General features: G+C 48.8%; 1 protein-coding gene across 1 annotated transcript in view; it reads left to right on the top strand.

Annotated features, from left to right (window-relative positions):
- The first annotated feature begins 1,044 nt into the window (after positions 1 to 1,044).
- The window catches only part of brsk2a (BR serine/threonine kinase 2a), a 113,045-nt gene continuing 99,666 nt past the window's right edge, over positions 1,045 to 14,423 (top strand). Inside the window, 1 exon segment of the mRNA XM_067234002.1 lies at positions 1,045 to 1,138. Coding sequence (XP_067090103.1) covers positions 1,045 to 1,138 — 94 coding nt within the window.

Raw genomic sequence — 14,423 nt, 5'->3', positions numbered from 1 at the left:
CCATGTTACTTCCGGGGATTGGAGGGCGCTTTTGGGGAGTGATGCTGTGGCTCCTGGCTTACTGACAGTATGACAAGAAGATGTTGTTTCATTAGGGGAAGGGAGGTGAAATCAGGGTGTCTTTCTGCAGACAGAGACGTAATCCGACTTCTGTTCTCTGTCATTTCTTTCCTCTTCTGACAGCACTCTAGTGCAAGCATACTGTGCTCTTTAGGTTGGAAGAATGCTGTGTGTGTGTGTGTGTGCGTGTTGCTGTCAGACTTGGGAAAGCATGACATTGGACAGGCCTCCCCTGACACCTGTACCCTTGCTGTGAGTAAGACGGGCTTCAGCCCAAGCCACAGTCACAAGTCTCAGACCACTGGGGGGTGAAATGAACCTTAGAGTTAACGCACACACACATGCCATGTACGTACTTCAGCCACACACACACACACACACACACACACACACACACACACACACACACACACACACACACACACACACACACACACACACACACACACTCACTCACTCACTCACTCACACACATATGCTGTAGGATATTTCGGTCCAAAGTCTTTCAAAATCTCATATGAACTGGGCAGCCTGTGGAGGAAGAATAATAACTTCCCATACTTTCGACCAAAAAGAAGTTGCTCCAGCAACAAGCTGGGGTGGTGCCACACTAATTGTGTGCTTGCTGTTTGGCTACATTCACCGTCCGTCATTCTTAGGCTCTGAGGTCCTTGAGCCTCTATAGTGCCTCCATAGGCCAACCGAAGTAGTGCAGGCTCACCAACAATGATATTCGGTTCCTGAAGCACTTACGGTTCATCTGCAGCAAACGGAGAAGAGAGGGGTAGAGAGAATCGTACCTTCTCCAACAGCGTGTGAGGGAGAGTCAGAGCGAGAGAGAGAGAGGAGAGCGAGCACCCAAGAGAACGACTGAGAAAGATAGCGACGGGAGGAGGCAATAGGGCTGTGGAGTAAAAACAACGGCTGGACCTTCATATAGACGCAACTGCGCCTTTGACAAAGTCTCTGTTTCCACACATCAACATGTCATCGTCTGGAAAAGACAACAGCGGTGCCCAACATGCCAATTACGTGGGACCCTACCGCTTGGAAAAGACGCTCGGAAAAGGACAGACAGGTTTGTCGGCTTTCCATACTGCATCCCCTGTCGCCTTTAATTGCATAATCAGAGCCTCATTCGGACGGGTGTGTAGCGAGTTCTCATTTAACCGGATAGCTTTTGAAAGGACCAAAAGTGCATGTTACGTCCATGGACTACAAGTCCACCTGTCATAGGTCATGAATGTGGCATTTGTTTGTTCTAACCCGCACATGCACAGGCTGTGCCAGAGCGGTCAGTGGGACGGGGGATTTGCTGCTTGGAGGTTTTGCCTTGTGTGATACCTTTATTTGGGGTTGGGTGTCTGTGTGTTGCCTATCCAGCGTCCACACAAGGCAACTGTCGATAGTGAAAAGGTGTGCGTGTGTGTACGGTTGGTATGTGGGTTTCATGAAAATTTAACTTATCCGCCCCGTCCATCTCGCCTTGTCTCCTAGTCGGTGATGTCCTGTGGTTTGAGCAGAACGCTAATCCTGATTTACCAGGATGACACATGATCTATTCTGGTCTGCAGCGTTTCACGGTGCTCACGGAGCCTCCACACGCTGACTGGACCTCACCTCAATTTACCAATAACATTATGAGCATGACTGGGCAGCTGTGGGCATTTAGAAAGACCCCACATAATTGGAAGTAAAAAAAACAACAAAAAAAACACAATTCAATTCAGTAAGTGTTGGCTAACTGACATTTTGTCGTCAGGATTATAACTGAATTAAATGGTTGTCAAGTTTCTATATGGGCTGTAACTTAAATGAATAATTTACAATAAGAAATATTGGCTGTTTGTTGATTCAAACGTTATTGCGCCTGAGACATTAAAGTGGTATGATACTCATGTCAACATCTCACAGTAACCTTTAACCACACTGTCCAGTAAGCTTGAGAAGCAGTATTGTCTGTGGTCAGTCGTTGAGTGTGTTTGGGAGTGTGTAGCCAGAGCAGCAGGCAGAGAAACAGCTCCCGTAGCTGCTCTAGAGCAGAGGAGTGATGCAACCCTCTCTGTGCTCGCTGCCCCCGAAAAGGAGAGTACCCTCCTCTGCACAGAGATTTTCAGCCCATCTGTTGTCTAAAACGGCTACAAAAGGCGCTACTTCCCCTACCCAGTCCAGCTGGTCATGCTGGTTCGCCTTGCTTGCCTAGCGTGTGTGTGTTTGTGTGTGTGTTTTTGTGTGTGAATTATTTGAGATAAAGCAGAATGCTGCTCGTTTCACGGGATGTTGTTCAGTGCATCCTTCTAGGCCTCCTCAGAAGCTGTGAAGTTGTAAGCATATTGACACATCTGTTCTTTGTGTGTTTGTGTGTGTGTGTGTGTGTGTGGGTAGATTCAAAAAAGGAGGTGAATGAGCGTGGATGGAAAGGGTCCAAATGAAAAATAGATGTGGGCTGAGACAGAAAGAGAGAGGGAGAGGGAGGGAGGGAGAGGGAAAGGGAAAGAGAGGGAGAGAGAAAAGGGAGACGGGAGAAAGAGGGAGAGTCAGAGGCAGACAGAGGGGAGGAGTCCGGTACATATTGCACCAGTAACCTCAGCTATGCTGGAAGACATCCTGGCCCATCTCTCCCTGTCCCCTCCTCATGCATGTTTAGTCAGTGATGTTTACAGCAGGGACTGTCACATGACGCTGGGTCAGCCAGCCCTCTCAGCCCATCACTTTGCTAACGTGTGTTGTTTACTGTAGGAAACACCTCTGTGTTTGTTCACAGGCACTGGACATATTTGGTACAGCTACTATGAGTTCACAGATTATGTGGGTTCAATAGTGATTGTTTTTGTTTGTCCAGTGGGACTGGACAGTGCTATGTAGTTAGTCCAGCCATTGCAACTCAGAATAATGACAGTGCAGAACATCCAGCTCCTCTGTTAACCCATTGTTAATCTGCTTTCATTCTTTCCCATGCTGCAGTAGGCAGGGCTTGTCGGGTGTCTGGTGAGATTGGCAAATGTGCCTGTCCAATGGGATGGGTCAGGGCCATCCCTCCCAGGCTGTGATTGGCTGGTATTAATAGAGGAGAGAGTGGAAGGCCAAGGGTTGATCTGGCCATCCTGATCAGAGCTATGGCGCTGCCTGGTCTATGTTCATTAAGTGATTAGGCGTGGGCGCACACTCACACATGCACACACAGTGTGCACACAGATACTGTACACACACACACACACACACACACACACACACACACACACACACACACACACACACACACACACACACACACACACACACACACACACACACACACACTTGTCCACAGAACTGGCTTGGCATCCGGCTTTAATCCCCTACACAGCCAAGTCCTCTCAGCTCTCACTCACGCTCTCACGTGGCCCAGGGAAGCACAGTGTAGCAGTACAGAACAGCAGTATAGGGCAGCAGTACAGGGCAGCAGTACAGGGCAGCAGTACAGAACAGCAGTACAGAACAGCAGTACAGAACAGCAGTACAGAACAGCAGTACAGGGCAGCAGTACAGGGCAGCAGTACAGGGCAGCAGTACAGGGCAGCAGTACAGGGCAGCAGTACAGGGCAGCACTACAGGGCAGCACTACAGGGCAGCAGTACAGAACAGCAGTACAGAACAGCAGTACAGAACAGCAGTACAGAACAGCAGTACAGGGCAGCAGTACAGAACAGCAGTACAGAACAGCAGTACAGAACAGCAGTACAGAACAGCAGTACAGGGCATCAGTACAGGGCAGCAGTACAGCAGAACTGGATGGGAGTACAGGGAAACAGTACAGGGCAGAAGCACAGGGCAGTATAGTTCAGGGTAGCAGTTCAAGGCAGCAGTACAGGGCAGCAGTTCAGGGCAGCACCTCAGGGCAGCAGCACAGCAGTATAGGGCAGCAGGACAATGCAGCAGTACAGTAAAACAGGATAGTAAAGCTCTTCAGGGCAGCAGAAAAGGACAGAAGTGAAGAGAAACAGTACTGTGTAGCAGGACTCCAGAGCACTGCAGCATTCAAACTGTACTTGGTGATTAGGATAGAGTGTGGGAAGGAGGGATGATTTGATAATTTTTTGGATCCCCAGCCTTCCAGGTAAAGCAGAGCGCCTCCTCAGGGAAGGTTAATTACACAAACATGGACTCCATTTTCAGGCCCCTGATAGTTGCTCTTCTCCAGCAGAAAAACCATGCAGAGTCCATGTGACTGTCAACTGCGTAGAGGCTCTCATGTATGAGAGTGTGTGTGTGTGTTTCAGAGAGAAAGAGGGACTTGGTGACCTGCACATGCCTTCGTCTAACTTCCCCCAAGGCAGTCATCGGTTTCAATCCGTCTTCAGCCTCTTTTATGAGACAATCAGACAGTTTTAATAGCCCTGTAATATGTCTGTTGGGTTGGATAATGTTCCGATGATATGACTGTTGGGTTGGCTAATGTCCTGTTGATGTGATTGTACAGCTACGGAAAAATGTCTGCAAGGTTATGTCATGTTTCAGGGATGTCTCTTGGCTTGTGAAACATTCTTCATTAGCTGCAGCAGGCTTAGAGGAGGACTAATTTACGTGTCTTTGTCATGGTAGCCTGCTAGTTTGGGGAGCAACTATTACTGCTAGTCGTACAGTTTGATTCACCAGCTCTGTGTCTCTTCATCAAAGACTGTGCCGTTCTGCCGAAGTCAAGACAGGGTTTGAAAAGGACAGGACAGACCTGCAGACAAATTAGAGCCTTGCCTCAAAATGAACAACCCATACATCGCAATCCTTTACCGACCTACAATATCTAAATTATACAGCGCTCCAGTATTAATCAAACAGGACTTCAAAACAGCACCTCAAGCTGTTTTTCTCCCAGAAGGTGGTATTAAAGTGCGACTAAGACCTATTGTCTGAGAATACCAGCAGCTTATCCAATCACAGGACATGTTCTTGAGAGGCTTGGCAGGGAGTTGGAGTTGGTACACTATCCTTGGAGCCTGCTGTTGCTGTTGTGTTCATGAGGTTCGGGATTTTTGTTGCTGCCTGGTGGAAGGCCGCAAGGTGCTTGTTCAGACTGCGACCGCTTCTGTAGTGGTCATTTCACAACTTCCCATTTGCTGCTCACTCTCTCTCTCTCTCTCTCTCTCTCTCTCTCTCTCTCTCTCTCTCTCTCTCTCTCTCTCTCTCTCTCTCTCTCTCTCTCTCTCTCTCTCTCTCTCTCTCTCTCTCTCTCTCTCTCTCTCTCTCTCTCTCTCTCTCTCTCTCTCTCTCTCCATCACTTGCACACAAATGATTGCACACACTCTTGTAACATATTGACATAGCAGAGGCCTCTTTATAACGCACGGCCAGTTAAAAAACGTTAATTTGACGGTGATTGATAGCTGGTGATGGGTGAAACAGATCAATGCTGCCTCTCCAAGGTTTTCTGTCCGGCGGAGGGAATCCATACTGTTTCACAGCTGATCATAGGCCTGATGATGACAAGTGAATGGGGGAAAGCCAATTCGATGCTGTCAATGGAAACCATTCAGATACATGGGAACTGTCTCAGCATGATTGAGGAGGAGAGAAGAGGGGGTGGGGGGGGGGATGGGATGGGGGGAGAGAAATAGGGTTAGATGCCCGTGTGGGTATTGTATGTCTTAGTGCAAAAGGAGGATTCTCTTAGCCTGACCTAAATCAGCCATTGTTTTCAGCCAATGTACTGTGCACAAAGCTGCCTCACAGGTGTGTGTCTTTACTGTAAGCATTAACCTTCCCATGGCTCCACAGAACATCAACACTACATCTAGGTCATGCTCACCAGTGCCCTCTCTTTAACATGCCGGAAACAACACCCAAGGTCGGGGAACCACTGACCTTGTCGTGGGCAGCGAGCCTCCCTGCTAGACTGCACTCCGGCTAGGCTAGCTTTCTGTAGTTTCCCCCTGGCAGTTACTTGTCTGTGTGGAGTTCTGGAGACCTAGTCTCAGCTACTGTGCTGCAGGCAAACTTACTGGCTCCCCCAGCCCTGAAATGAATCCTAAGTAGTGTCCGTGTGTGTGTGTGTGTGTGTGTGTATGTATATACTGTATTTGTATGTGTGAGTTTAAAAGAAGCTGGCCATATTGCCATATCACTTCAGCTGACATTATTTAATGAAGGTCTTGGCCATTGAATGTTGCTCTCCTCCTCCCCTAGCCTTCCTCCGCCTCTCTCTCTCTTTCTTTATCACTCTTTCCCTCGCTCTCTTTCTTTATCTCTCACTCGCCCTCTCCCTCCCTCTCCCGCTCTTCTCAAGTCGGGACTCATACAGGGATTCAGCCATGTGTTAAATCAGACAAGACCTCTGTGGAATTGCATCGATTGTGGTGAATGTATGTAGCCAATGATTTTCAAAGATTAATGATGGGGAAAGGATGGAGAGATGGGAGTGAGGTTAAGGGAGAGGGGAAACGGAGAGAGAGGAACGAAGGCTTGAAAACTGGGGGCGTGAAACCATGAACAGGTCTTGACTGTTGCTACTGCATGGGAGGTTATTACTTAAGGCACTTTATTGATAATTCTCTTCATGATTTTTCCCTCCTTTTCCACTCCATCCCCCCTTCTCTGACCTTCAGAGGAGAAGAGCGTAGTCACGCCATTCTTTAGAAGGGGTCAGAAGATGGAGGGGTCTGTGGCCCAGCCAAGGTGTGATAGAGGGGCGGGTGTATGTGTGGCTGTGCGTCTGTTCGTGGACTAGCCTTGTCTTGTCCCTTTCAGGTCCTAACAAAGCGTAGCCAGAGCCACTTTCCTCACCTGTTCTAAAGCGAGGAGAATCTGAACTGGAAGACAGGGCTGCCACGGTCGATTAGGAAACACACACACACATGCATTCCCCTTCTGTTTCTGTCTGCTGTGGCCGGTATATTGCTGTTATCACCTCGTGTTAGTTTGAATTTCACGGTCCTGGTTTTTGGACACAGAAGACAAAATGGTGAAAGACACACGGTTTTCATAGCCGTCCAATTGTTACATTTATTTAGAACCACTCTCCGTTGTTTCAATAAAAAAATGTCTGGTGTGCCAATACAAGACATCTCTTTATCGAGCCTCAATCTGTGGGTTCCAGACTGTTCACCGGTCAGCCATCCAGTATGTCAGTCAGCCAGTCAAATAGTCAGCCAGTTTTCCATTTACAATCAGCCTTTCAGAAAATCAGCCAGTCAAGTCATCAGACAGGTAGTCTTAGTCAGTCGGTCAGTTAGTTATAATTGAGCTCTTTACTAGCAGATCTTTGTCAGTGTGTTGAATTTAAGAGTCCAACATGAAACGTCTGTTCACTTGGATGTGTCTGTAATCAGTGATGCCTGGTAATATCCCCCACTCTTCCTCTCTCCTCCTCTGTCTTCCTCTCTCCCACTGTTCCTCTCAGCCTGTTCTTGTTCCATCTTTTTTTTTTTTATGGCTCTCCATTCTGCTATTTTTAAGTTCAACACTTAAATACCCTGAGAGTATTGCTTCTCTCCCTCCCCATTGGTCCATCCGTCGGTCTGTCTGACTGGTCCTGTCTAGGTTCTGTCTGATTGGTTTTGGCTAGGTTCTAAGTTCTGTGAGAACGTCAAAGTGCCTGCCTAAGCTGAGTGTCTGGTTGTCATGGTTTCCCTGCTTCTAGCTGGTTCCCAGTCTGGCCTCACAAAGGCAGAGCTGTCCCTCTCCATCCCTCCCTCCCTCTCTCTCTCCCCTCCTCTCTTCTCTCTGTCCTGCATGCTCTCTCTCTCTCTCTCTCTCTCTCTCTCTCTCTCTCCTCTCTCCTCTCTCTCTCTCTCTCTCTCTCTCTCTCTCTCTCTCTCTCTCTCTCTCTCTCTCTCTCTCTCTCATCTCTCTCACTCTCTCTCTCTCTCTCTCTCTCTCTCTCTCTCTCTCTCTCTCGCTATGTCACTTTGTTTGAGTATATGTGTTGATGCAGGAGGGTTTGTGTGTCTTTATTGAAAGTGTAATTATGGTATGTGTGTGTGAGTGTGTATGCATGCGTATGTGTGAGTGTTTGTGTGTGTATCAGACAGGCTTTCCCTGCTCTCTGTGCTGGGCTGTGTGTTGTCGCTAAAGCCTTCAGATTAGCATGTGTGGAACCATGCAGGCTTTGGCTGCTGTCAGATAGGATTGGCTGCCTGTCTTCAGATCAGGGGTTAGCACTGGCCTTAAATCCCAGCCCCCAGTCTCAGGCCCAATCTCTGCCTAAGGCCCAGCCCCAAACCTCAGCCCTCAGCCTAGGCCCAGCTCCAACATGAGTCCCAGGGCCAGGCCCAGGCCCAGGCCCAGTCTCTGCCCAAGACCAGGCCCGGGCCCAGCCGTTGCCCTATGCCCAACTCCAACCCCATCCCAGCCTTTAGAGGAACCACAGACTCAGTGGTTACTTTGCATGATCACGCATGAAGGTCACTTCCCATTCTGTTCCAGCAGCCCCCTATGTTAAGCTAAGTCTATGTACACCTCAGGCAGCGGCTGGCATCCGCAGGTGGTCCAACAGATAGCTGCTTCGTACCCGAGCGCCCCTGGGCAGTGAGCTGTGGTGGTGCCCAGGCTGGCACACCTGAGAGGTGGCATGGCTCCTGAACAGAAACAGGCAGATCTGAGCAGGATGGCATTAGCGTGAACCAACCTGTTATGGCCGTGGCTTGGAGTTCTGAAGCTTGGCTGCGCTAAAGCGGTGGCTAGCTAGCTAGTTAGATTCGCCAGGTACATCAAAACTCCCTGTGACTCACAAAGCGAGAGAAGCTGGCGTGACTCGATATCTGTGCACGGTGTAGGAGTGTGGCCTTGCCAGTGTTGGTGGACCGTCCTCGTTCAGTACGCAGGTGTTGCCGCACAAACTGGCTCCACTCCCAAGGAACCCATTTCCTGTGCTCATCATAGAATCATCAATCATGGAGGTCCCGCTTTGAAACAGTCAAGTGAATGTGGAACTCGGGTGCCAGATCTTGTCCCTGTTCTGTCATGATGATTATGCTGAAAGGGATAAGGGCTGCATTGAGCCCGGCTGAGGGAGCGCAGTATGAATGTGCCTGGATTTTCTCGTGGCCTGGATGGCAAAGCTCAAGTTGAAGCTGTGCTCTGTCCTCCAGATCTTTCCTCCTACTGTTTGCGATTGTGAGAGTATTAAGAGTGCAAATCGGATCCTATGTGATGCTGACGTTGTGATATGGCTCATGCCCCGTTTTCTCGTTGGGTCGGGTCAACAGATCAGCGGTCAGCAAGCTCACACTAGGAGAGTGGAATGTGCTGTGTCATGATGAACTGCTGCTGAAATCAAAAGCATGTTGGCAAGGATTAACTTATTAACTAGAACTAATGCTCCTAGACATTGTGTTGCACTGTGAACTGTAGTCATGTTAGAAAGCCTAAGTCTCTTATGCCAGTCTCTTTCTCCCCCCCCCCTCCTCTCTCTTTCTGTCTGTATTCTCTCTCACACCCACACAAAGACACACACACACACACATTTTTGTCCCCTTTAGTTCTTTTGCCGGTCATGGCTGCTGCAAAGCATGCTGGGTAAACTTCAGTGAGGTTAACTGTGCCCACTTGCTTCCCTTCCCAGCAGTCCTCTATGACGATAAAGAGAGGGATTGATTGAGTGATTAAGGGAAAGTGAGGAGAAAGGACTTACCGCCCTCCATCCCAGATGGAGGGCTTTTTACTCATCCCTGAAAGCTGCTTAATTCTCATGTTTGCTATGTAGTTCCCACGATGCTGTGTGTGTGTGTGCCACCTCTTAACGGGGTGTTTTTGGTCTCACAAACTGTCTGTCTTCATCAAAGCAGAGAGCTTTCGTTGATGGAACGTAGATGAGAGACAGAGAGACAGAGCGAGAGAGCCAGAGGGATTGTTGGGTGAGAGAAAGTCATAGCATTTAAAGCAAGTCTCAGGGTCAATGCTCTATTATCATTCAAATCCAGATATGCATGCACGTATGCACACGCATACACGCACACACACACACACACACACGGGACGCAGGCAGGCAGGAATGTGCTGTGCAGCAGTGTGGTTTCTGGTTTCTGCTGGAATCCCTGTTCTGACTGCAGCAGGGTTCTGACGTCAGCACAGGGAAATGCAGCCACAGCAGGACTGCTGTCAGTGCAGCTTGAGGACACACACACACACACACCTGTACACACACAGCAGTGTACAGCAGCAAACACACACACACATCAATCCGGGAGTAAGAATGAATCCTCTCCACGCCTTGAGGATATTAAGGAAGGCTTCTCTTCATCTCCGAGTATCTGTCCTCAATCTAACCTCACAGACACTGTTCACAAGTATCACACAGTATCAACCTGTACACTCTCTCCATTTACTCAGGAATAGAAACAGGAAGAGAATGTATGGAACATCCTGTAAAGGATAACAAGCCTGGCTAGTACGTACCGTGATCTGTGCCTCTCCTACGTCTTTGCTGCGAGGTGTCCGTTACCACGGCAACCCCTTGGCGTGCTGGACCAGCGTCGGCTTGCTCACGGCGATGACGCATGTCTGGATGTGTTTGTTTACACGGCTAACGGTACTGTACGCGTTTGTTTTCTGGATTCTGGTGTGGCATAGATGAGACCCAAATAATAATAAAAAAGCCGGTCTGCATGTGTCCGCATCATCATGTCACCATCTGAAGGAATGTGTGTTTGCAACACCATGTGCTACAGCTGTGAAGTTACAGTACAGTACACAGATCTTGTCCCCCTCAGCTTGGATTGTCTCCACCCATCATCCCTAGGGGCCCGGTACCTCAGGTGCATCCCAGCCTCGGTGCCCTGTGGCTGGGTGTAGTTCTCTCCCTTCCCCCTCTCTCTGTGGCCCTGCAACCATAACTGGATCTCAGGCTCAAATCGAATACTTCAATGTCTTCTCTTTAGAGAGCACTCAACACAGAGATTCATAGAGAGAGCAGGGCTCTCTTTGTGGAGTGTGGCCTATTATATTACACCCCCCACCCCCCCCAGCCCCCCCCGCACACACACACCTGATGGAGGTATTCCTCTGGTCTCTCCCCTCAGGTCTCCAGGTAAACTCACTGTAGCATGCAAATTTCACGATTGGATTTCACAAGCAGCAAACTGGAATTTAAGCTCTTGGAGAGGAATAATAACTAGGATTCAATTAATCCACATGCATGCACACACACATTCATATCAGAGGGTATATTTTCTGCTGAATGACTTGACTCTGATTGTTTCAGGCTCAGGGCCAGGTGAGACACTGATCCCATTGTTGGGGCGGCGCTCCAGAACGTCCCCCATCCCTGTGTGTGTGGGAGCTGGCTGATGCCGCTCCTCTCAGCCCCGTTTACAGCTCAGCTGCTGTTCCTCTCATCCTGGAAAAGACCCATCACTCCTGTCTGACTCATCTCTGCCTCTTTTGTCATATCTCTCTCTCTCTCTCTCTCTCTCTCTCTCTCTCTCTCTCTCTCTCTCTCTCTCTCTCTCTCTCTCACTTTCAATCACATTCCCTCATTCTTTCTCTTACTCTGCATCTCACCATACCCCCATACGCCCCCTCTCTGCCTCTCTCTCCTTTTGTCTCTCGCTTCCACTCCTCCACTTATCGGGTTCCTATTGCAGAGAAACATATCTGACTCCTTCAGGCATAAAGACAGTGAATCAGGCACACAGACATTTATCTAATGCATGTAAAAAGGCTAATTTAGTGTAAAGGGCCAGTGTCCCAGTCCATCTAATGGAAGCCTGTGTTGCTTTGATGGCTCAAAGATGGTAATTGCTTGTAAAAGCTGATGTGAGCTGCTACATGCATACGTTATAAAACGGCAGCAGTTACTGAACAGGAATAGACTGTAAAGAAGCCATGAAATGACAGAGAGACGGTTACTATAGAAGGGAAATATATTCTTTATCGTTGTCATCATACATCATCCAACATAAACTCACTCGCTCTTTTTGTTTGTTGTTGTTTCCACTTCTGCTGGTTTCAAATGACGAATATCATTATTATAGAGTTTGTATATTACGTTAACAAAATGGAGGATAGTAGTAATTATTTATGATTATACATCTGGGGAATACAGCGTAGATGGGTCCATATTCAACATATAGTGTTTCTATCATAGTTGTGAGCGTTGATCGATTGTATGTTTAAGACAGGGTTGAGCAGTACGTAAGTGCACCTCTCTCTTTCTCTCTCTGTCTCTCTCTTCTCTCTCTCTCTGAATGGGATATTATAATGCATGTCATAATGAGAACCCCATGAAATATTCACGACTTTACCTGAAGGAGTTTGGAAGCCTGTGTGTGTGTGTGTGTGTGTGTACATGTGCATGGGTATATTAACTGCATGTGTGTGTGAGTGTTGTGTATGCATATCCAAGACAGGCAGACAGATACCCATCTGTATGGTTTGCAGGTCTGTAATGGAAACCCCTAGCTCCTGAAGACTCCAGACACGATATGGCTCATTAAACCAGTGAGAGATGTTCTTCTTGGCTGTGTGTCAGTACAGGGCCTCCACAGGGCCTCTACAGACCCTTCTCAGCCTCTCACAGCTCCAGCCTCTCTCTCAGCCCCAGCCCAATCAAACTGGTTATCACTCTGCCAGTCTCTGAGGCCAACACTAAATCAACCAGGACCTTTAATTAAAATACATGTCTTCTCCTCCCCTTTAAAATAAACACGCTTGCACACACACACGCACACACACACACACTCCTTCCTCGCCTCCTGATCACATATCACATTAAGCCCTCTGCAGTAAGTGGACGGCTGAACTTTAGAGAATGTGGAGTGATTACTTAAAGGGACGGTGTCGTTAAATCTGTCCAGCTTCAGCCCAGCCGAGGTAATATATCCTGTTCTCTTATTTGACTTTGCGAAAAGTGCATCCTACCCTCCATCTCTTTTTTTCTTCTCCGGCCGTCCGTCCATCCATCGATCTTTCCCTCCCTCTCTCCATCCATCCCTCCATTGCACCCTCTTTCATACAGGGTATATAACTGTACCTTGCTTAGCCTACCCCCCATCCCTCTATAATTTTCCCCTCCCTCCCTCCCTCCCTCCCTCCCTCCCTCACTCCCTCCCTCCCTCCCTCCCTCCCTCCCTCCCTCCCTCCCTCCCTCCCTCCCTCCCTCCCTCCCTCCCTCCCTCCCTCCCTCCCTCCCTCCCTCCCTCCCTCCCTCCTCCCCTCCTTCCATCCTCCCCTCCTTCCCTCCATCCTATTTTGATATGATCTTCACCCTAGTCTTTGGGTTCTCTCTAATGAAGTGCTCTGTTGTCAGTGTGGTCTGTGCAGTCTGCTGTAGTTGATCGATCACGTTTGTAGTCCATGTAGGAGAGCCGGAGGTGAGAGCTCAGCACCAGGGGTCCCCGCAGGCCCCTCTCCAGGGGCCCAGTGCGTGTCTGCCAAGACTAGCTACAGATTCATTAGGCGAGTCCCAGGCTTCATATTAGGCCTCTCCTGGTACAATCTGTGTCTGCTGTGTCTGCCCCCCCCACCTCTTCATGCACTGCTGTCTCCATGGTCTCATGCAGGGGCTGTCCCTGATTGGTGGAGAGGAAGAAGAGAGTATGCTCTCTATTTGCTGTATTTAAATAGTTTGTGTAGAAGAGATGATGGTTGGTCCCCAGGTATTTCTCTTGAAGGAGAGGGCTTCATCACAGAAGTGTCTGTTCTTCTCCTACATCTGGAGGTTGAAGTGCTCTCAGTGAGAATGAGTATCTCTTTACTGAGATAAACTGTGTTTACTTCAGTCTGTGGCCAGGCAGCCTGACACATTGACCATGCAACGGTGTGCAGTGGTTTGTGTGTGAGGGTGTGTTTGCTTGTTTTGTGGCATAGTGTTCAGTGTCAGCAACACAACAGTTGCCATTCAATGTTAACTCAATATGTGGTCAGGTTTCTAACTGTTTGGCTTGAAGCTTTGTGTGTGTGTGTGTGTGTGTGTGTGTGTGCGTGTGCACGTAAGTGTGTGTGTGTGGTTACTTCTCGACCCGTCAACAGCTCTTGTGGTGGCGAGAGGAGGAATTGTGAGTGTCAAGAGTCCCACAAGGCCATGATATGGGTTGTGGTAGAGGGTGGATGACAAGAGCAGTAGAGGGGGCTATGTTGGCTTAACTGGGTGCCAACCTACAGCAGTGTTCCCCCTCCCAAGGTGTGGCCTATGTGGGTTGAAGAAACCGTCTCTGCATAGAGGATGAGGAGACTATTGCTGTGAATTAAATCAGCTCCCTTTGAAGTATGTTTGACTGAACTCGTCTCTCCATTCATTTGTCCCCTCACAATCCTCACCCCTCTCTCCTCCCTAACCTCGCCCCTCTCTCCTCCAACCCTCACCCCCCTCTCTCGTCCGATCCTCGCACCCTTCATCTTCCCAATGCTCACACCTTTCTCCTCCCAATCCTCACCCTCCCCATCTTCCCAAT

Source organism: Osmerus mordax, chromosome 4 (genome assembly GCF_038355195.1).
Source record: "Osmerus mordax isolate fOsmMor3 chromosome 4, fOsmMor3.pri, whole genome shotgun sequence".
In the NCBI taxonomy this organism is placed as follows: Eukaryota; Metazoa; Chordata; class Actinopteri; order Osmeriformes; family Osmeridae; genus Osmerus; species Osmerus mordax.
Note: the sequence above shows the minus strand (reverse complement) of the source record. Positions and strands in the feature narration are given on the sequence as shown.